Source organism: Macrobrachium nipponense, chromosome 39 (genome assembly GCF_015104395.2).
Source record: "Macrobrachium nipponense isolate FS-2020 chromosome 39, ASM1510439v2, whole genome shotgun sequence".
Classification (NCBI taxonomy): Eukaryota; Metazoa; Arthropoda; class Malacostraca; order Decapoda; family Palaemonidae; genus Macrobrachium; species Macrobrachium nipponense.
Genome location: NC_061099.1, coordinates 33,275,631 through 33,290,624, shown reverse-complemented (window position 1 = coordinate 33,290,624; position 14,994 = coordinate 33,275,631). Strand labels below are relative to the sequence as shown.

At 43.2% G+C, this 14,994-nt stretch overlaps 1 protein-coding gene across 1 annotated transcript; it reads right to left on the bottom strand.

The window, feature by feature from the left end:
* Positions 1–741: 741 nt before the first annotated feature.
* Positions 742–8,386, bottom strand: LOC135210280 (uncharacterized). Its single transcript, XM_064243152.1, is given in 3 exon segments — positions 742–3,094; positions 4,518–5,007; positions 5,010–8,386. Coding segments are annotated over 2 exon segments (3,225 nt in total). The 5' UTR covers positions 7,773–8,386; the 3' UTR covers positions 742–3,094; positions 4,518–4,545.
* Positions 8,387–14,994: the final 6,608 nt, after the last annotated feature.

Below are 14,994 nucleotides of genomic sequence, written 5' to 3'. Positions count from 1 at the left end.
TTTTACCTTTTTTTTTTAACTTTCTAAATTTTGATTTACTGATTCAACTTCTACGTTTAATCTCATTGGTGGAAAAACATTTCCTAACCATTTCAAGTGCTATGATTCAAGGTCTTGAACTGGTTAAAACATTATAACAATCTCACCAGGTTACCAATATCTTATAAAAAAAAATGTGCAATAAAACCAGTTGTTCCTTTTATTTCTAAAATCAGATTTTTTATTGAGGTTCATGTTTTAAATTTTAAAACCTGGAAAGTACTTTCTCATATACGTAGAATTACAAGTTGAATGCACTGAATTCTATCTCGAAATATAACAGACAAATTACTGTCCATTATTCTGGTAAGGAGATGCACCTTACAATAAATAACTTAAACTTACGAGGAAGAAAAGAAAAGACATGTTTATACCGTACTTCCTGTATTTGGAAAATCTGGATTTGTATAAAACTACAATCAATTAATAGAACATCAATAAATAAAATAAATAAAAAGTGGCGTAACATCGTCTATATTACATTTAATAGCACAACTAAGAATTCTGGCTTAAAAATAACAAACATTTACAATAATATATTTTTAAATGTTAATTGGAAACCTTGTGTTAACATTGCCTGTTTATATCTTTTATATTAATTTTTAACTCTAATTATTAACATCTGAGGGGTTAACGTATTCCTTCAATTTGGAGCTTTGGACCTTTGGTTGATGGCTTGGAAATGAGGACAATGATGATGGCTTAGAGAGAGAGAGAGAGAGAGAGAGAGAGAGAGAGAGAGAGAGAGAGAGAGAGAGAGAGAGAGAATTGTTGTGCATCACTAGTCCATTCAAGAATGGGAATAAAAAAAAATAAGAGGGCTACTCCAGTTTATAACAGGTGCGAGGCTGTTCGAGTTCGAACACTTTGGTTTTGTCTCGCAAACGGAAAACAGTTAGGCATCGTTCCACAAGTATATATATATATATAAAAAAAAGACGAGGCAGGCTTCGTTCCAGCGTCAATCAAATAAAAAAAAAACGTTGACGACCGAACACCGGTTCTGAGTGGCATTGGTATGTAGTTTTTTTTTTTTTTTTTTTTTTTTTTTGTACAATTTAAATCAACTAAATTGACAATTGACCTTTGGGGGGTAGGAACGTGCCTTCGACTGCAGGATGACTTCCGTTTGCTCTGCCTAACATTCGAACCAGGACCAAAGACAGACTGGACGAAGTATGAGTGATGAAAAGGTTGTCAAGTCACAGAAATCACAAAAATGACTGGGAAAAAAAAACTGGTTGCTTCCAAAGTTAATGCACCTCACGAACGAGAGAGAGAGAGAGAGAGAGAGAGAGAGAGAGAGAGAGAGAGAGAGAGAGAGAGAGAGAGAGAGAGATTTTCTGATGAACTCACGTAAATAATAGATAACAACAACTTTCAATGTGATTATGAGAGAATGTAACAACACTGCAATGATGTATGATTTGGGAAGAACCTTCTTTTTAAATATATATATATTATATATCGAGGAAGACACAAAACAAACGAACAAAGAAAAAAAGAATCTTTCTCACTTCTTTCTCCAAAAATATCATCTTTCATCAACAGATAACAATGAGTTAATATATATAAACTTTGTCAATTATTCAAGTAGAACATAAAACTGATAAAATAAAAAAGAAAATCAGACTGGGAATGGTTTCGTTTTGTTGACCTGTATCTCTGAGTTGGGCACAGAGCAAATACGAAGGGGGGAGGGGGTCATCTACCTACCTACCTACCTACTGGGCACAACAGCCCCAACGAAGGTATATATCATCATAAGAAAAGTGATCAATCACTCTCAAAGCTTCTTCACTGACAAAAAAAATTAATAGAAAATACCCATAAAAATAGATCATGAAGGCGTTCTTACAAGACCTCCATGACTTCTCTTTCTCTTCTTAGCACCACTTTTAGTAAACAGGAATTTGTGCCAGCTGGGGGAGGGGGGAGAGGGGAGGGGGGGGGAGGGGGGGTTCAGGGGGTTCAGAAAATGCTGAGGGAAAGGGGGGGGGGAGGGACTGGGAGGAATCCCTTCCCCTTGTTTTTCCCAAGGAGTTCCAGGGGTTGATAAACATGCGTCAAGAGGTCCATTACACATTTTCCACCTGGAAACGTCCACGTACTCCTCCTCCTCGTCATCGTCGTCGTGGTGGACGGCCTTGGTATTTGTCGCAACACAAAAGTTTACCATTCGATCCAACAATAAATAAACCTCAGATTAGCCTCACTGATGGAATCTGATGTGACTGATAAAGCCAACAGGAGTGAATGGAGAAAACGCCATCAACTTTTCAAAGAGATGTTGCTGGGAACCTGTGTAGCTTTTCAAGAGCGTCAGAAACGAGCCCATCGTAGCAAAATCTCCCAAAGGGACATAACGAACACACACGTTTTTTGTTTTCCACTTGTTTTCGATACGAAATTACTGACAGGACACGTTGTTCAATATTCATAAACGAAGCGTTTTGTTGTTGGGGTATAAAGGGGGAATGGGATTGGGAATAGGAACGGGAGGGGTTGAATAGCTACATGTTTCATTACTTTCAGAATTTTTTTTTTATAGTTTTTTCACAGGTGAAGCTTTTCAACAGAAAAAAAAGCACAACAATAATCCTCTTGCAATTGCTTCATTGACGATTTAATTTCTTCTCAGGGGTCGTATGTTTCATTTTCTATAATCAGTCTTCCAGACTCACACTACGAATCGAGCAAGTTTTTTCCTTTTAGGTTTTTAAATCTGTCGTGGAGAATGTAGGGGGAGAAAGGGGAAGTTTTGGCATGATGATTCCTCCGGGTCGGTAGATGAGGAGATTTTTGGTCTGACACCTGATGCTTCTGCTTCTGTGGATTTTACAAAGTCTGTCGGTTTTGGGGTGGGGGGGCTGGAGGCAGAGGGGCTCCGAGGAGAGGAGAGCTTGCCCCCAGTAGAGGCCACAGCTCTCTTCTGCTGAAGAGGAGGGAAACACGGCTGAACACTTGCCGACGGGGAGGGGAGTGTACTACACAAGATGCCGGAACGGAGAAAACACTCTACAACATGCACATCATAATAATATCACAGCCGATTCTGGAAAGAGAGAGAGAGAGAAAACGTTACCAAAAACGTTACCAAACACCCGATATAGTAAACAAAAAACTAATAACAATAATAATAATAATAATAATAATATAATAACAACAGCTCATCTTTCAAACTGTTTAACAAGAATCAGCAGCGGAAAAAAAAAAACAAGTATATGTATGTTCCTATTCAGGCACATAATACGATTATATAGTTGTGGTGACTTCAGAAATGCAAAGAATGAGAGAGAGAGAGAGAGAGAAGAGAGAGAGAAGAGAGAAGAGAGAGAGAGAGAGAGAGAGAGAGAGAGGAATGCAGTCCAGAACACGTCACTCAAGGACACGAGCAACAACTGTGCAACTTAGGAGGAGCGAGAGATGACTTGTGAATACTTGAAGACATAAACATGGAAAATGATGATGACACAGACCGAAGGATAAAGGGGAAACTATTCATTGACGACACCAGTAATGAGAGAGAGAGAGAGAGAGAGAGAGAAGGAGGAGAGGTGAGAGAGAGAGAGAGAGGAGAGGATGAGAGATGAGAGAGAGAAGAAGATAATATTGGAGGAAATGATTTGAAAATCTTATTCATTTGTTTCAAATTCAAGTTTCAACAATTAAAACTGGAAACAGAAGATGGTGTGAACACACACACACACACACACACACACACACACACCACACACCACAGACAGAGAGGAGAGGACACACCCTCGAGAGAGAGAGAGAGAGAGAGAGAGTAGAGGAGAGAGAAGAGAGAGAGAGAGAGAATTATATTGGTCATTCAGTTACAACCAATTCAAAAATGAAAAGAAGATTGTATGAACATCAACAATTAACAATAATATTGATGTTAGTATCAGAAGATGATGTTTACATTGCAGAAGTGGGTGTAGAGACGTGTGCATAATGGAATGCACAGCTCTCCTTAACGGATGATCAACATTTGTATGTTTTGGTTAATGAATCACGATGCACATTCCACAGAATATGCACGTTACATTTATGCAGAATTACAATAACAGCAAGGCAGCTGGATTTCGCAAAGGCTTCTTTGATATGCACGTTTCTAAGCAGTAAATTTGTCCATAAATTTAGATTCATTAATCTGTCAAGTAAGTGTGTGTGTGTGTTGAGAGAGAGAGAGAGAGAGAGAGAGAGAGAGAGAGAGAGAGAGAGAGAGAGAGAGAGAGAATTGGACGTGAAGTCGACTAGTAATATTGCATACATTCCTAATGTCAACGTATAGCATATAATCTTAATGTCTATGAATGAAATTCAGGGATTCACTGAATGACTTTACTGGAAGATTACATATATGTATCATATCTCATTGTAAAAAATCGGTAAGCAAAATCATGAAGTGACGAGTACAAACTAACTGCACAGCACACTTTCTACAACAGAAACAAAAAGGAGAAACTCACCCATAACAATGCATGGTATTTCCACAGGTTATTCAATAGGCATGTCGCTGATCATTTCGTAGTCCTCCATCCCCTGTGGGAGATGAACAGAATGCCTCTTGTGGGAGTGAGCGGAATGAACCGACTCGCCCATACTTGGTAGCTGGTGATGTGGAATGATCATTCCTGGCACCACCTGACCTCCGCCCGCGACGCCCATCCTCCCTCCTCCTCCGCCCATGCTGAGGCGGTGGTGCTTCATCGCACTCTGGTAGCCGGGGTCCAAGGGCGAGTGCGAAAACAGATGTGTATCTCCCGGGGAGTGCGACACGAGGACGTGAGCATCGCCCGGCGATCGACACACTCCTTCCATCACCTCGTGGGGAGACCTACAGTACTGCGCCGAGGTATCTCCAGGGGATCTGGAAAACATGTTGTCAGAGGGCACGTCTGGCTCGTAGGGCGACCTGGCCAGCAGGTGTCCCCTGATGTCGTGCAAGCTGCTGCTTTCTCTGCGGCAGGAGACTGCGAACTGAGGGAGTCCCTGTAGATGCGGGCGTCGACGGGGGAGGCGGTGGAGAGCTCCGAAGGGTGGTGCGGGTGCTGCGGCGTCCTGTGGCAGGAGGAGGCAGAGTCCAGCAAGGTGTCTCTCGGAGACTGCAGATACTGAGAGTGTCTGCCGCCGCTGGAGGTGGTGGTGGTGAGCAATGGAGATTGAGCGTGACCCACGTGCGGATTGAGGAGCACCGACTGCAGCATTGTGGATGTCGTACTGTAGGAACCATTGGGGGTGTTGGAGAAGGGCGACGCCCCTGGGACTCCCTTGCCCAAGGAGATGGGAATGGGACTAGTGCTATGAGGTGACAAGGCAGTGTGGTGGAGGCCTTCGACTCCACGCCCCCCCAAGGGATGATGGTGGCGTCCTGGCATCCCCCCCGCCGCCGCCGCCGCCGCCGCCATCTGAATGTCGTAGGTGGAAGAGGGGTCGCGGGAGGCGAGGTCATCGTGGGCGTGAAGAGGCGAGTCATGGGCGTGAGGAAGGTAACCCGAGACCGTGATCGTTTCCCCTCCTTTGGGTACGAGACCAAAATAGTACCAGGTAGGTTCACTTCTTCCTCCACATTTTCTCACTTCCACGTTAGGAAAACAGTGCTTCACCAATTTCCCGAAATAATTAAGAGTAACTGGATTTTCACTCATGATCTTGCAATAATTACAGTAATTATTAAAGACGGCACTTTTCATGATAATTCTGTCGGTCCCTGGCTCGTAATGATTTCGCAGCCATTCGATAACAATCTCGGCACTCTTGTTGTCCGTCGCAATTTCCTTCTTCCGAGATCGCTGTGCCGGGTCCTTGCCACTCATGAACTGGAAGAGGGCGCTGGAACTTTTCACAGCAATCCCGCAATAGTGGTACTGGGGTTTCACACGGCCACCCAACCTGCGAATGGACACTTTAGGGAACACCTGCCGCACAATCTTCCCAAAGACGTTCATCTCGAAGGGCGGCTGCTTGATGCTCTTGGCGTACTGTTCGTAATGGCGGTAGGCCTCGGCTTTCAGAACGCACGAATCGGGCACCGATTCGAAGTTGTCAGTCAGCCACATTCTCAGGTAATACTTGCCGTCCCGCAGGACCTCAGGCGTGGAATGTAAGTCTTCATCAGCACCCTCATGGTAGTTATCAGCGTAGCGCTCCTCGGAAGTCTCCTCCTCCTCCAGGGTAAGGGGAGAAACGCGGGGAGCAGCGCCCCTGGGGGGAGACAACTCCATGGAATGTTGCGGCCACTTGCAAGGCTCACCGTCGATAAGCTCCTCAATGCGACCGTATAGTTCGGAATGTATCTGGACACGAATGCCCTCGTAGAATGTCTTTTCCGAAGGGTGGATCATAGTGCCCACCCCGCGGAACTCCTTCAACACCGTCTCGTCGAAATAGGTGAGTGGGAGAGCCGTGGTGGCGGCCATTTCACAAAAGGTCTCGTAACAAGCATAAACTTGGTCCCTGTTCACACAAACATTATCGCACTCCTCGAACGTCTGGACCAGCCAATCACGTAAAAGGCTTTCCCACTGAGACTCCAAAGAATTGTTGCAGTACTGAACACTGTACTTGTCCATTTTTGGATCGGATTCACTGTTCCAACTGGTTTCGTCATTGTAGTCTGATATGATGTGAAATCTGGGCTTATAGATTTTTTTAGTTTTGTGGTCCTTCACCGAAGGGCTTGGAGAGTCACTGATAGAAGTGGCGACGGAGGGCGACCTCTCAGGGCTGGCCATGTAACAGGCGGCCTCCATGTCACTTCGCATTTCACCTCGGTCCATGTGCAAGTCTAAGGGCTCCTCTTTCACGAGCACTTCGTCCACGGGCTCGTCCTTGAGCTTTAAATGTTGCAAACTATAGTCCACTGGTTCATCTTTCACGTAAGAGACGTCGAGATGGTAATGGTGGCCGTGAGCGGAGTGTTCACCCGACAAGGGCGTGTGGGCGTCCCTGAGTGACCCTTCGGAGGTGTCTGACACGGGACTGCGACACCCACAGTCATCGTCCTCTTCGTCGTCTTCTGCGTCGAGTTCCTCTCGGTAGCAGAGCTTCCCGTTGTTGAACATGAGGTCCACCACACTCAGGAGCTCGGGAGGAACTGTGTCGAGGGGCAGCGGGGCCGGTCTCTCCGCGATGCCGAAATAGAATTTTTGTTGATTGGCTCTAGGACCCAATTTTCTCTTGGTAATGTGAGGGAAAGCGTGGGTCATGACCATGCCGAAATACTGCATGGACAAGGGCTCCCCGGCCCCTGCTATGCACTCCAACACGTATCTGTCGTAGACCTCGGCCTTCACGACGGAGGCGTCGGGGGAGGAACAGTAATTCTTGTGCAACCACAACAAACATCGATGGACGTCGGTCTTGTCCGTGACGACCTCTCGTTTTCGTAACCGTCGCTTGGGCCTGGTCGTGGTGGCATTATCAATGGCATGGGGCGACGATTCTTTGGCCTGGATGCCGCAGTAATAGTATTTCAAATTGTCCCGACCTCCCAGGCGTCGAATAGTGACGTCGGGGAACACTGATTTCACAACACGTCCAAATATGCTGGTTTCCATAATGTTACGTCCCTGTTCTCGGCAATAATCTTCGTAATGTTTATACATAACCGATTTAGCCACAACGCCATCTTCGTGCCTTTCGTAATGCGTCTTCACCCATACCTTTGCTTGAGAACAATGTAAGGCCATGGTACTCGATGACCCCTTTGCACGGGACACCATTAGGTATTTCAGAGGAAAATAGACTAAGGGGTGACAAAATTCACCCAATAAGCACTTATTCACACCAATAAATTGGTATATTTGATAAGGATCAACTCAGCATTTGTCACTTTGCATCACTCCAGTTCAGAGGTAAAAATATGAAGTTCATCGAATCGATCACTGAATATCACAGCACGAGTGATGCGAGCAAAAGGGGGTACCAGGTAGCAGCAGCAGCAGCAGCAGCAGCGAGGCGCACGGCCTTACCGTATGACTGCTGGTGTAAGACTGAACCCTTCTTGTGTGTTTACGCCGACGGCCAGTGTGTCACTAAGCAACACTCATTGACGGTGGCACAATCGCTAAGCTACGAATGCCCGTGTCTTCTCTCCCAATCCTCTCTCTCTTTACTACGTCGTTGGAAGGCACTCGAGCCAGGATATATCGATTAAAATCCCGCAGTAGGGCCACATCACAAACCCCTCTCGCCGATGGTTTGTCTAAAAGATAGAGTAGGGAACTGAGGGCAGCCAACCTCTCAATCCCTATTTATAAGGCAATAGTGCCACGGGGAAGCACGTTATGTACTGGACCTCTGCTTGTTTACTGCCCAAGATCGAGCGAAAAATGACGCACGCAAGCCACATGTGGAGGAGAGCACCGAGGGGGCGGGGCTTCCTGCCGTCCCCCGTGCCAGACGTAAGAGTTGGAACAATTTTACGAACTGTGTAGCACTCGGCGGTTCAAACAGGCAGGCATGCACTCACATACACATGCACAAACACGACTGAGAGCGCGGGTGAGTCTTTGGCACACATACACTCACATACACACAAACAGCTCTCTCTGAAGCAATCACACCCACAAATCGACATTCTTTTACTTCAAGTGGGATTTTCTGTTGAAACGGAAATCAGCATTTGACGAGGAGCGTTTATGGATTGACATATCCAATGAGAGAGAGAGAGAGAGAGAGAGAGAGAGAGAGAGAGAGAGAGAGAGAGAGAGAGAGAGTTCTATTTAAAATAAACTATGCAATTAAATCTTTGACACGACTGAATCCCTTTCTGTTAGGATAAGTATCTTTCACCAACGTTTTATGCAATTTAACATAAAAGGTGTCCCGGTTCGAATGGATAAATGCCCCCCCCCCCCCCCCCCCGGTCAATGAAGCTATAAGAAGAAGACCTTGAAGCTTTACTTTTCCTAAAGTAAACTCATGATCGCTTTTTACATCGCAGGGGAAGCAATCAAATATATATACTATATACTATATATATATAATAATAATATATATATATATACATATATGTATATATATAAAGGTAATGCCACGGTATAAAATAAAAAAACTACCACCGAGATCTTTCGGATTTAACGGCCCTCAACAATAGGAAACTCTTAAGACGTTTTTATATATTTCATGATCATACATATATGTGTATATATATATATATATATATATATATATATATATGTATATATATATATATATAATATATATAATATATATATATATATTGAGTATTGCAACTTGACTCACAAACAAAACCGTAGTATGTCTTTGGGGAGAGAGAGAGAGAGAGAGAGAGAGAGAGAGAGAGAGAGAGAGAGAGTCGGGGGGTGGGTGTGGGGGGGGGTGGGGAGATTAGAATGTCAAGAATTACACTGACCTAGAAGTCAACAGGGCAAAGGTTACTTTTCCTTCCTCTTTTTTTTTTTTTTAATATAATTTTTAAGACGTAACAGAATCCTCATCATTAGAAAAGTATATCTTCTACCCGCAAATACATTCCAAAATTAACTGGAACGAGTAAATGGATAAAATGTAAGCGCTTATAAACTATGTGCGCGCGAGAGAGAGAGAGAGAGAGAGAGAGAGAGAGAGAGAGAGAGAGAGAGAGAGAGAGGAGGTGATCATCCAATAACTCAGCCTCATGTGACCTCATGCCGTGAGTCATCTCACACAAACTTTTGTAATGCGTTTCTAAATTTGTCACGTACAAGGAGAGAGAGAGAGAGAGAGAGAGAGAGAGAGAGAGAGAGAGAGAGAGAGAGTATTTTGGGAATAAAACGTCAATCTCCGTCGACATGAATAGAAATGTGTGAAAAACAGGTTCGTCAGGAAGAGAGAGAGAGATCATTTCCTATTCCAGTCAAAGATGGTAATGTTATTTGCCAAGTCTCTAACTCCACTTCCTCAGAATGCCGACGAGTAAGTAAAATGTTTATATAACGACCGTTTCGTAGTATTTCACATCTATTTACGGTAAAAGGAATGTAGGAAAGAACAAAAAAGGAAAAAAAAATCTAAGTGTTTCCGTTCACAATTCTTGACGAAAATGACAAAAAGAAGAACAGGGGTTTATGAAAAGGGAAGCTAAATAAACAAACGTAATTCTACAATGAAAAGAAAATCACCGAAAGAAAATGGAGTTAAGAGGAGAGATACCGGGTTGGTGAGGAAGGGGATGGAGAGGTAGATGGGGTGGGTGGGGTGGGGGGTTGGGGGGAAGGGGGTGGGTCGCCGAGGGAAGGGAAAGGGGGTTAGGTATATTAATTTCCTAGAGCTGGGTTAGGAATGAGTCAGGCAAACTCCGTGACGCAATGCCGTCCGCATTCTCTCTCTCTCTCTCTCTCTCTTTCTCTCTCCTCTCTCTCTCCGGAACGCTATCAGCCATACACTTATCAATCTATGTCGTTATCTTTTATTTACGACTTAATATCAAAACTGTCCTCTAGTCCTATAGGGTACGTCGTTGCTAGATAAATTTCCTCAATTTCAGATAAATTTCGTTAATTTTCACATAATTTTAATAAGACTTTCCTGAATAATCTACTGCCCGTATTATTATTATTTTTTTTAAATATATAAATACTATATATAAATATAATATAATATTATATATTAATTATATAAATGGTATATATAATATATGGCCGCACTAGACTAACCGTTTATCTTGCCTTTACCGGAAATAACTTTGAAGTCAAGTCTTCCATCATATCCTCTCTGAATACATAATCTGTCACAGAGCAAACAATTCAATTATGTGTCAAGAGACAAACGCATAAAATAAAAAACAAGAAAAAAAGCGAAAGGCAGTGCAGACGCACACACTGACATACAAAACTCGTACAGCATTCCTGGCGCATATATAGGTTTAGCCCACGATTGCATCACCACATCCTACGACTGCCGCCACATGGTCGAGGTGGTGGTGGTGGAAGATTTGGGTGAAATTACGTATTCATTTGAAATAGTTCCTCCGACGTCTCGCCGATCCAAAACGCTTCTTCCCATCTTTACCCTAAAATGCGACGAAGCATTATTTTAATATTCAGGCGCATTACAGGGACAGGATAAAAATAGGACAAGTGAACCATGAGGTTTGGCTAAGGTACCGTTCAACATTCTTCTACCCTACGCTGCCACAACTGGCGGACGTACGACCAAATTTTTTTCATCTATTTTCCTGCGAAAGCGTCGTTCGATATGGACCCCAGATACAACCATTTCCTGTACGGCAATAAGCACAAAGGCCGTGACGTCCCTTACATTCTCGATCACGCAGGAGGGAGGGAATGCGAGCGGTAAAAAACTCTGAACAACCTTGAGATGACGAATTTATGAATGAAACTTCGGGTGGTAGTGGTGGTGGTGGCGGCGGCGGCCGGGAGGGAGGGAGGGAGGGTGGGAGGGAGGAGGAGAGTCGACCTTAGTGCAGCAGCAGCAGCAGCAGCAGCAGTAGGGGATTGTGAAGTTTCTGGTGGCGCTCAACGCCGTTGCGATGCTTGTTTGAGTTTAGAAGCGACGTCGTGTTGTACGTTAACGTACAGCGCGAGTGTCAACGGACTGGTTGAAAAGAACGGGGCCAGAAAGGGAGTGATTGCGAAATTCGAGGATGTTTTTTTTTCCCCCTTTATAAACCCGCACAGAACAGGAGAGCAGCAGAAAGACACGGGTTTTCAAGTCATAAGAATTAGGGGGGAAGGGGGGGGGGAGATGCAGTTGAGCAGAAGAGAAGTACGATGAAAGAAAAGGGGGCACTTACCCATAGAGGAGTAATAAAGGAAGGACATTCACGAAAGGGTCAGCGGTGAAAGAGAATTTTCTGTGCATAAAAGGAGGGGAGGTGTTTGTATACGTAGGTTCCTGTGTTTCCCAGTAATAGATGTGGCTAGTATTTCAAGGGGTGGGACCCCCGCTCCCTCCCTCCACGGTCGCTGCACTGACGTCAAGACTCTCTCTCTCTCTCTCTCCGAAAGGATTCTAACTCGAGTAAACATACCGTAGTAACATGTCAGTGAAAAACTTAAGACAGAAACAGTAAAGACTAGATACGTATACATGAGACGCAATTCTCTCTCTCTCTCTCTCTCTCTCTCTCTCTCTCTCTCTCCTCCTCTTCTTCTTCTTCTTCTTCTTCTTCTTCTTCTTCTTCCTTGAAACGATTCCAACTCGAGTAGCATAACGTAGTAAGATCAACTGAGACACTATTAGGCATACATTTTTTTTTCGCTCGCAGACAGATATCTGATAAACAATTTCCCTAAGACACGCAATAACGAAAACAATTCGAGTTGCCTACGACACAATAATGAACCACAACTCCGACGTTCGATCTGCACCAACATTCTTGAAGGTAGCGAGTCGATTGTCGTAAACAGAGCATTAAACATCTACCCTGGATACTGGGGTTACGCAGTGGCCTTCAGGATATCGACTTCTGAGGGTCGAAATACACGCTGGGGTCCCTCCTACCGTTGTTCAAGTCCTGTTTGGTTATACACACGCCAGGGGAGTATGAGACCAGAAGATGATCATACATACAAAAACATACAAGGTCGTACATAGGAAAACATAAACTACATGAGAATGAACAACGATCAAAATTAACAGAGACCAGTTATTGTCGTCTCCATTCCATATTGGTTTGTGCTCACATGATGAGGAATAATAAAAGCGATATTATGGATAATGCTCCTTGTCATGAACACGGAAATCATTATGGAATTTCAAATGTCTAATATACTCTCTGTTAGTACACGTGTATATTATAGCCAGAGAATGCTGCGGCTCAGTGCGACTTACAACTATACAGAATCTTAAGCAATATTATATCAAATACGCACATCGTGACTGAATACTCAAGCGCAATAAAATCTGCATCGAAACAAGAAAACTCACAAAAACAAACGACGTCTAAGATTTCAACACAAAAGTGACGGAAATACCAACACACAGTTAGGAAAATGGAACGTGAATAAATTGTAAGTTCGCACACGTTCTATCTCATAAATATGAGCACACTACATCAAAATCAACAGCCAGGTGACAGGGAACAAAGAATTCTATTAGTCTCTTGGACTGGAATCCCGTTGAACACGTTTGAAACTGATAAGAGCAGATGTACACGTATCATACGCACAGCACATTGTTGATGGTTTTCTCTCTCTTTCTGGCTTCACACATAAGCAAAATAATGACAAAAGTTATTAGTACAAAGAGATTAACAAGAATAAGAGCCGTTTATATAGTCCATCAAGAATCTCATACAATTTACCGCACCTTTGTCACAAGAATCTCATAATATTTACCACACCTTGTCACAAGAATCTCATAAAATTTACCACACCTTTGTCACAAGAATCTCATAAAATTTACCACACCTTGTCACAAGAATCTCATGAAATTTACCACACCTTTGTCACAAGAATCTCATATGATGTACCACACCTTTGTCACAAGAATCTCATAAAATGTTCCACACCTTTGCCACAAGAAAATCATAAAATATACCACACCTTTGTTTTTGACAAGAATCTCATAAAATTTACCACACATTTGTCGCAAGAATCTCATAAAATTTACCACACCTTTGTCGCAAGAATTTCATAAAATTTACCACATTTTTGTCACAAGAATCTCATAAAATATACCACACCTTTGTTTTTGACAAGAATCTCATAAAATTGACCACACCTTCGTCATATCCCTTCTTCTAAAGTAAGACACAATTAATGTGGCTAAGGAAACGGATCATTTGGCTTCTTGACCTACTAACCTCTTCTCCCAAGGGAATTTCACCGATGATTAAATTGTGAAAATTGTTTTAAAAGCCTGACGCCAAATACTCGGCAACAGGGGGTGTTAAAAACCAGTTAAAGTTTTGAAATTACATAAGTATATCCGGTGATGTGTGATGTAGATTGCACAGATGGAATGTAATGCATTCATTCACCCTGCAGTTGAATGAATCATTTCAAGAAAATGATCGGAATGCTAAGCAAAGCGGCGTCAGCTCAAAGTAAGAGATCCATGCAGCGTCTAAAAATTGCAGAGATCAGTAAATTTACATTTAGCTTGATTAAAGGTGGATGAAATGAGAACACACGAATGGCAACGGATTTGATGTGCGAGATACGCCATACAAAGATGGATAAGTTTCGTTTAGTTATTGATTCAATGACTTGACTTTAGGAAAATTGAAGTCGTCTTAACTTTAGTAGATTAACATCAACCGTGCATCTGATGTCTAGGCCAGTCCCTTACGACGCTCCTGATTGGCGGTTGATAAGCCAATCACAAGGCTGGAAACACTCAGCCTCTCCTGAGGGATACATCTTTCAAAAGTATCCCTCAGGAGAGGTGGAACATATATCCTGCATATGTGAACTCAAGAGAGAGACTGAGAGTTTCCCTGTCACTAAAAATGACAAGAGGAAGTTTGAGTGATTGAACAATAAGACAAGGAGAACCAAAAATGACAGGAGATGATGTAGTACGTGGATCTTAGATTTGATTTATATAAATTTTTGGCATTATGCCAAGCACTGGGGCAACTAAGGCCATTCAGCGAACGGAAATTGACAGTAGAAGTTTGGAAAGGTGTTAAAGGAGGAAAACCTCAAAGCAGTTGCACTATGAAACAACTGTTAGGAGAGGGTGGACAGTAAGATGGTAGAAAGAGAATATAAACGGAGGTATAGTAAAAGGAATGAAAGTAGTTGCAGCTAGGGGCCGAAGGGGCGCTGTAACGAACCTTAAGCAATGCCTACATTGCACCGAATGAGGTGCACTGACAGCGGCACTAACCCCCTACGGGACATAGATCTTAAGAGGTGGACCTGTGAGAAAACCTCAAAGCTGAAACAAAAAATATGAGCAGGAACGCTTACAGTGCACCACGTGAGGTGTACTGACGGCAACAACCAGCGACAGGATTCAGTTTAGTTA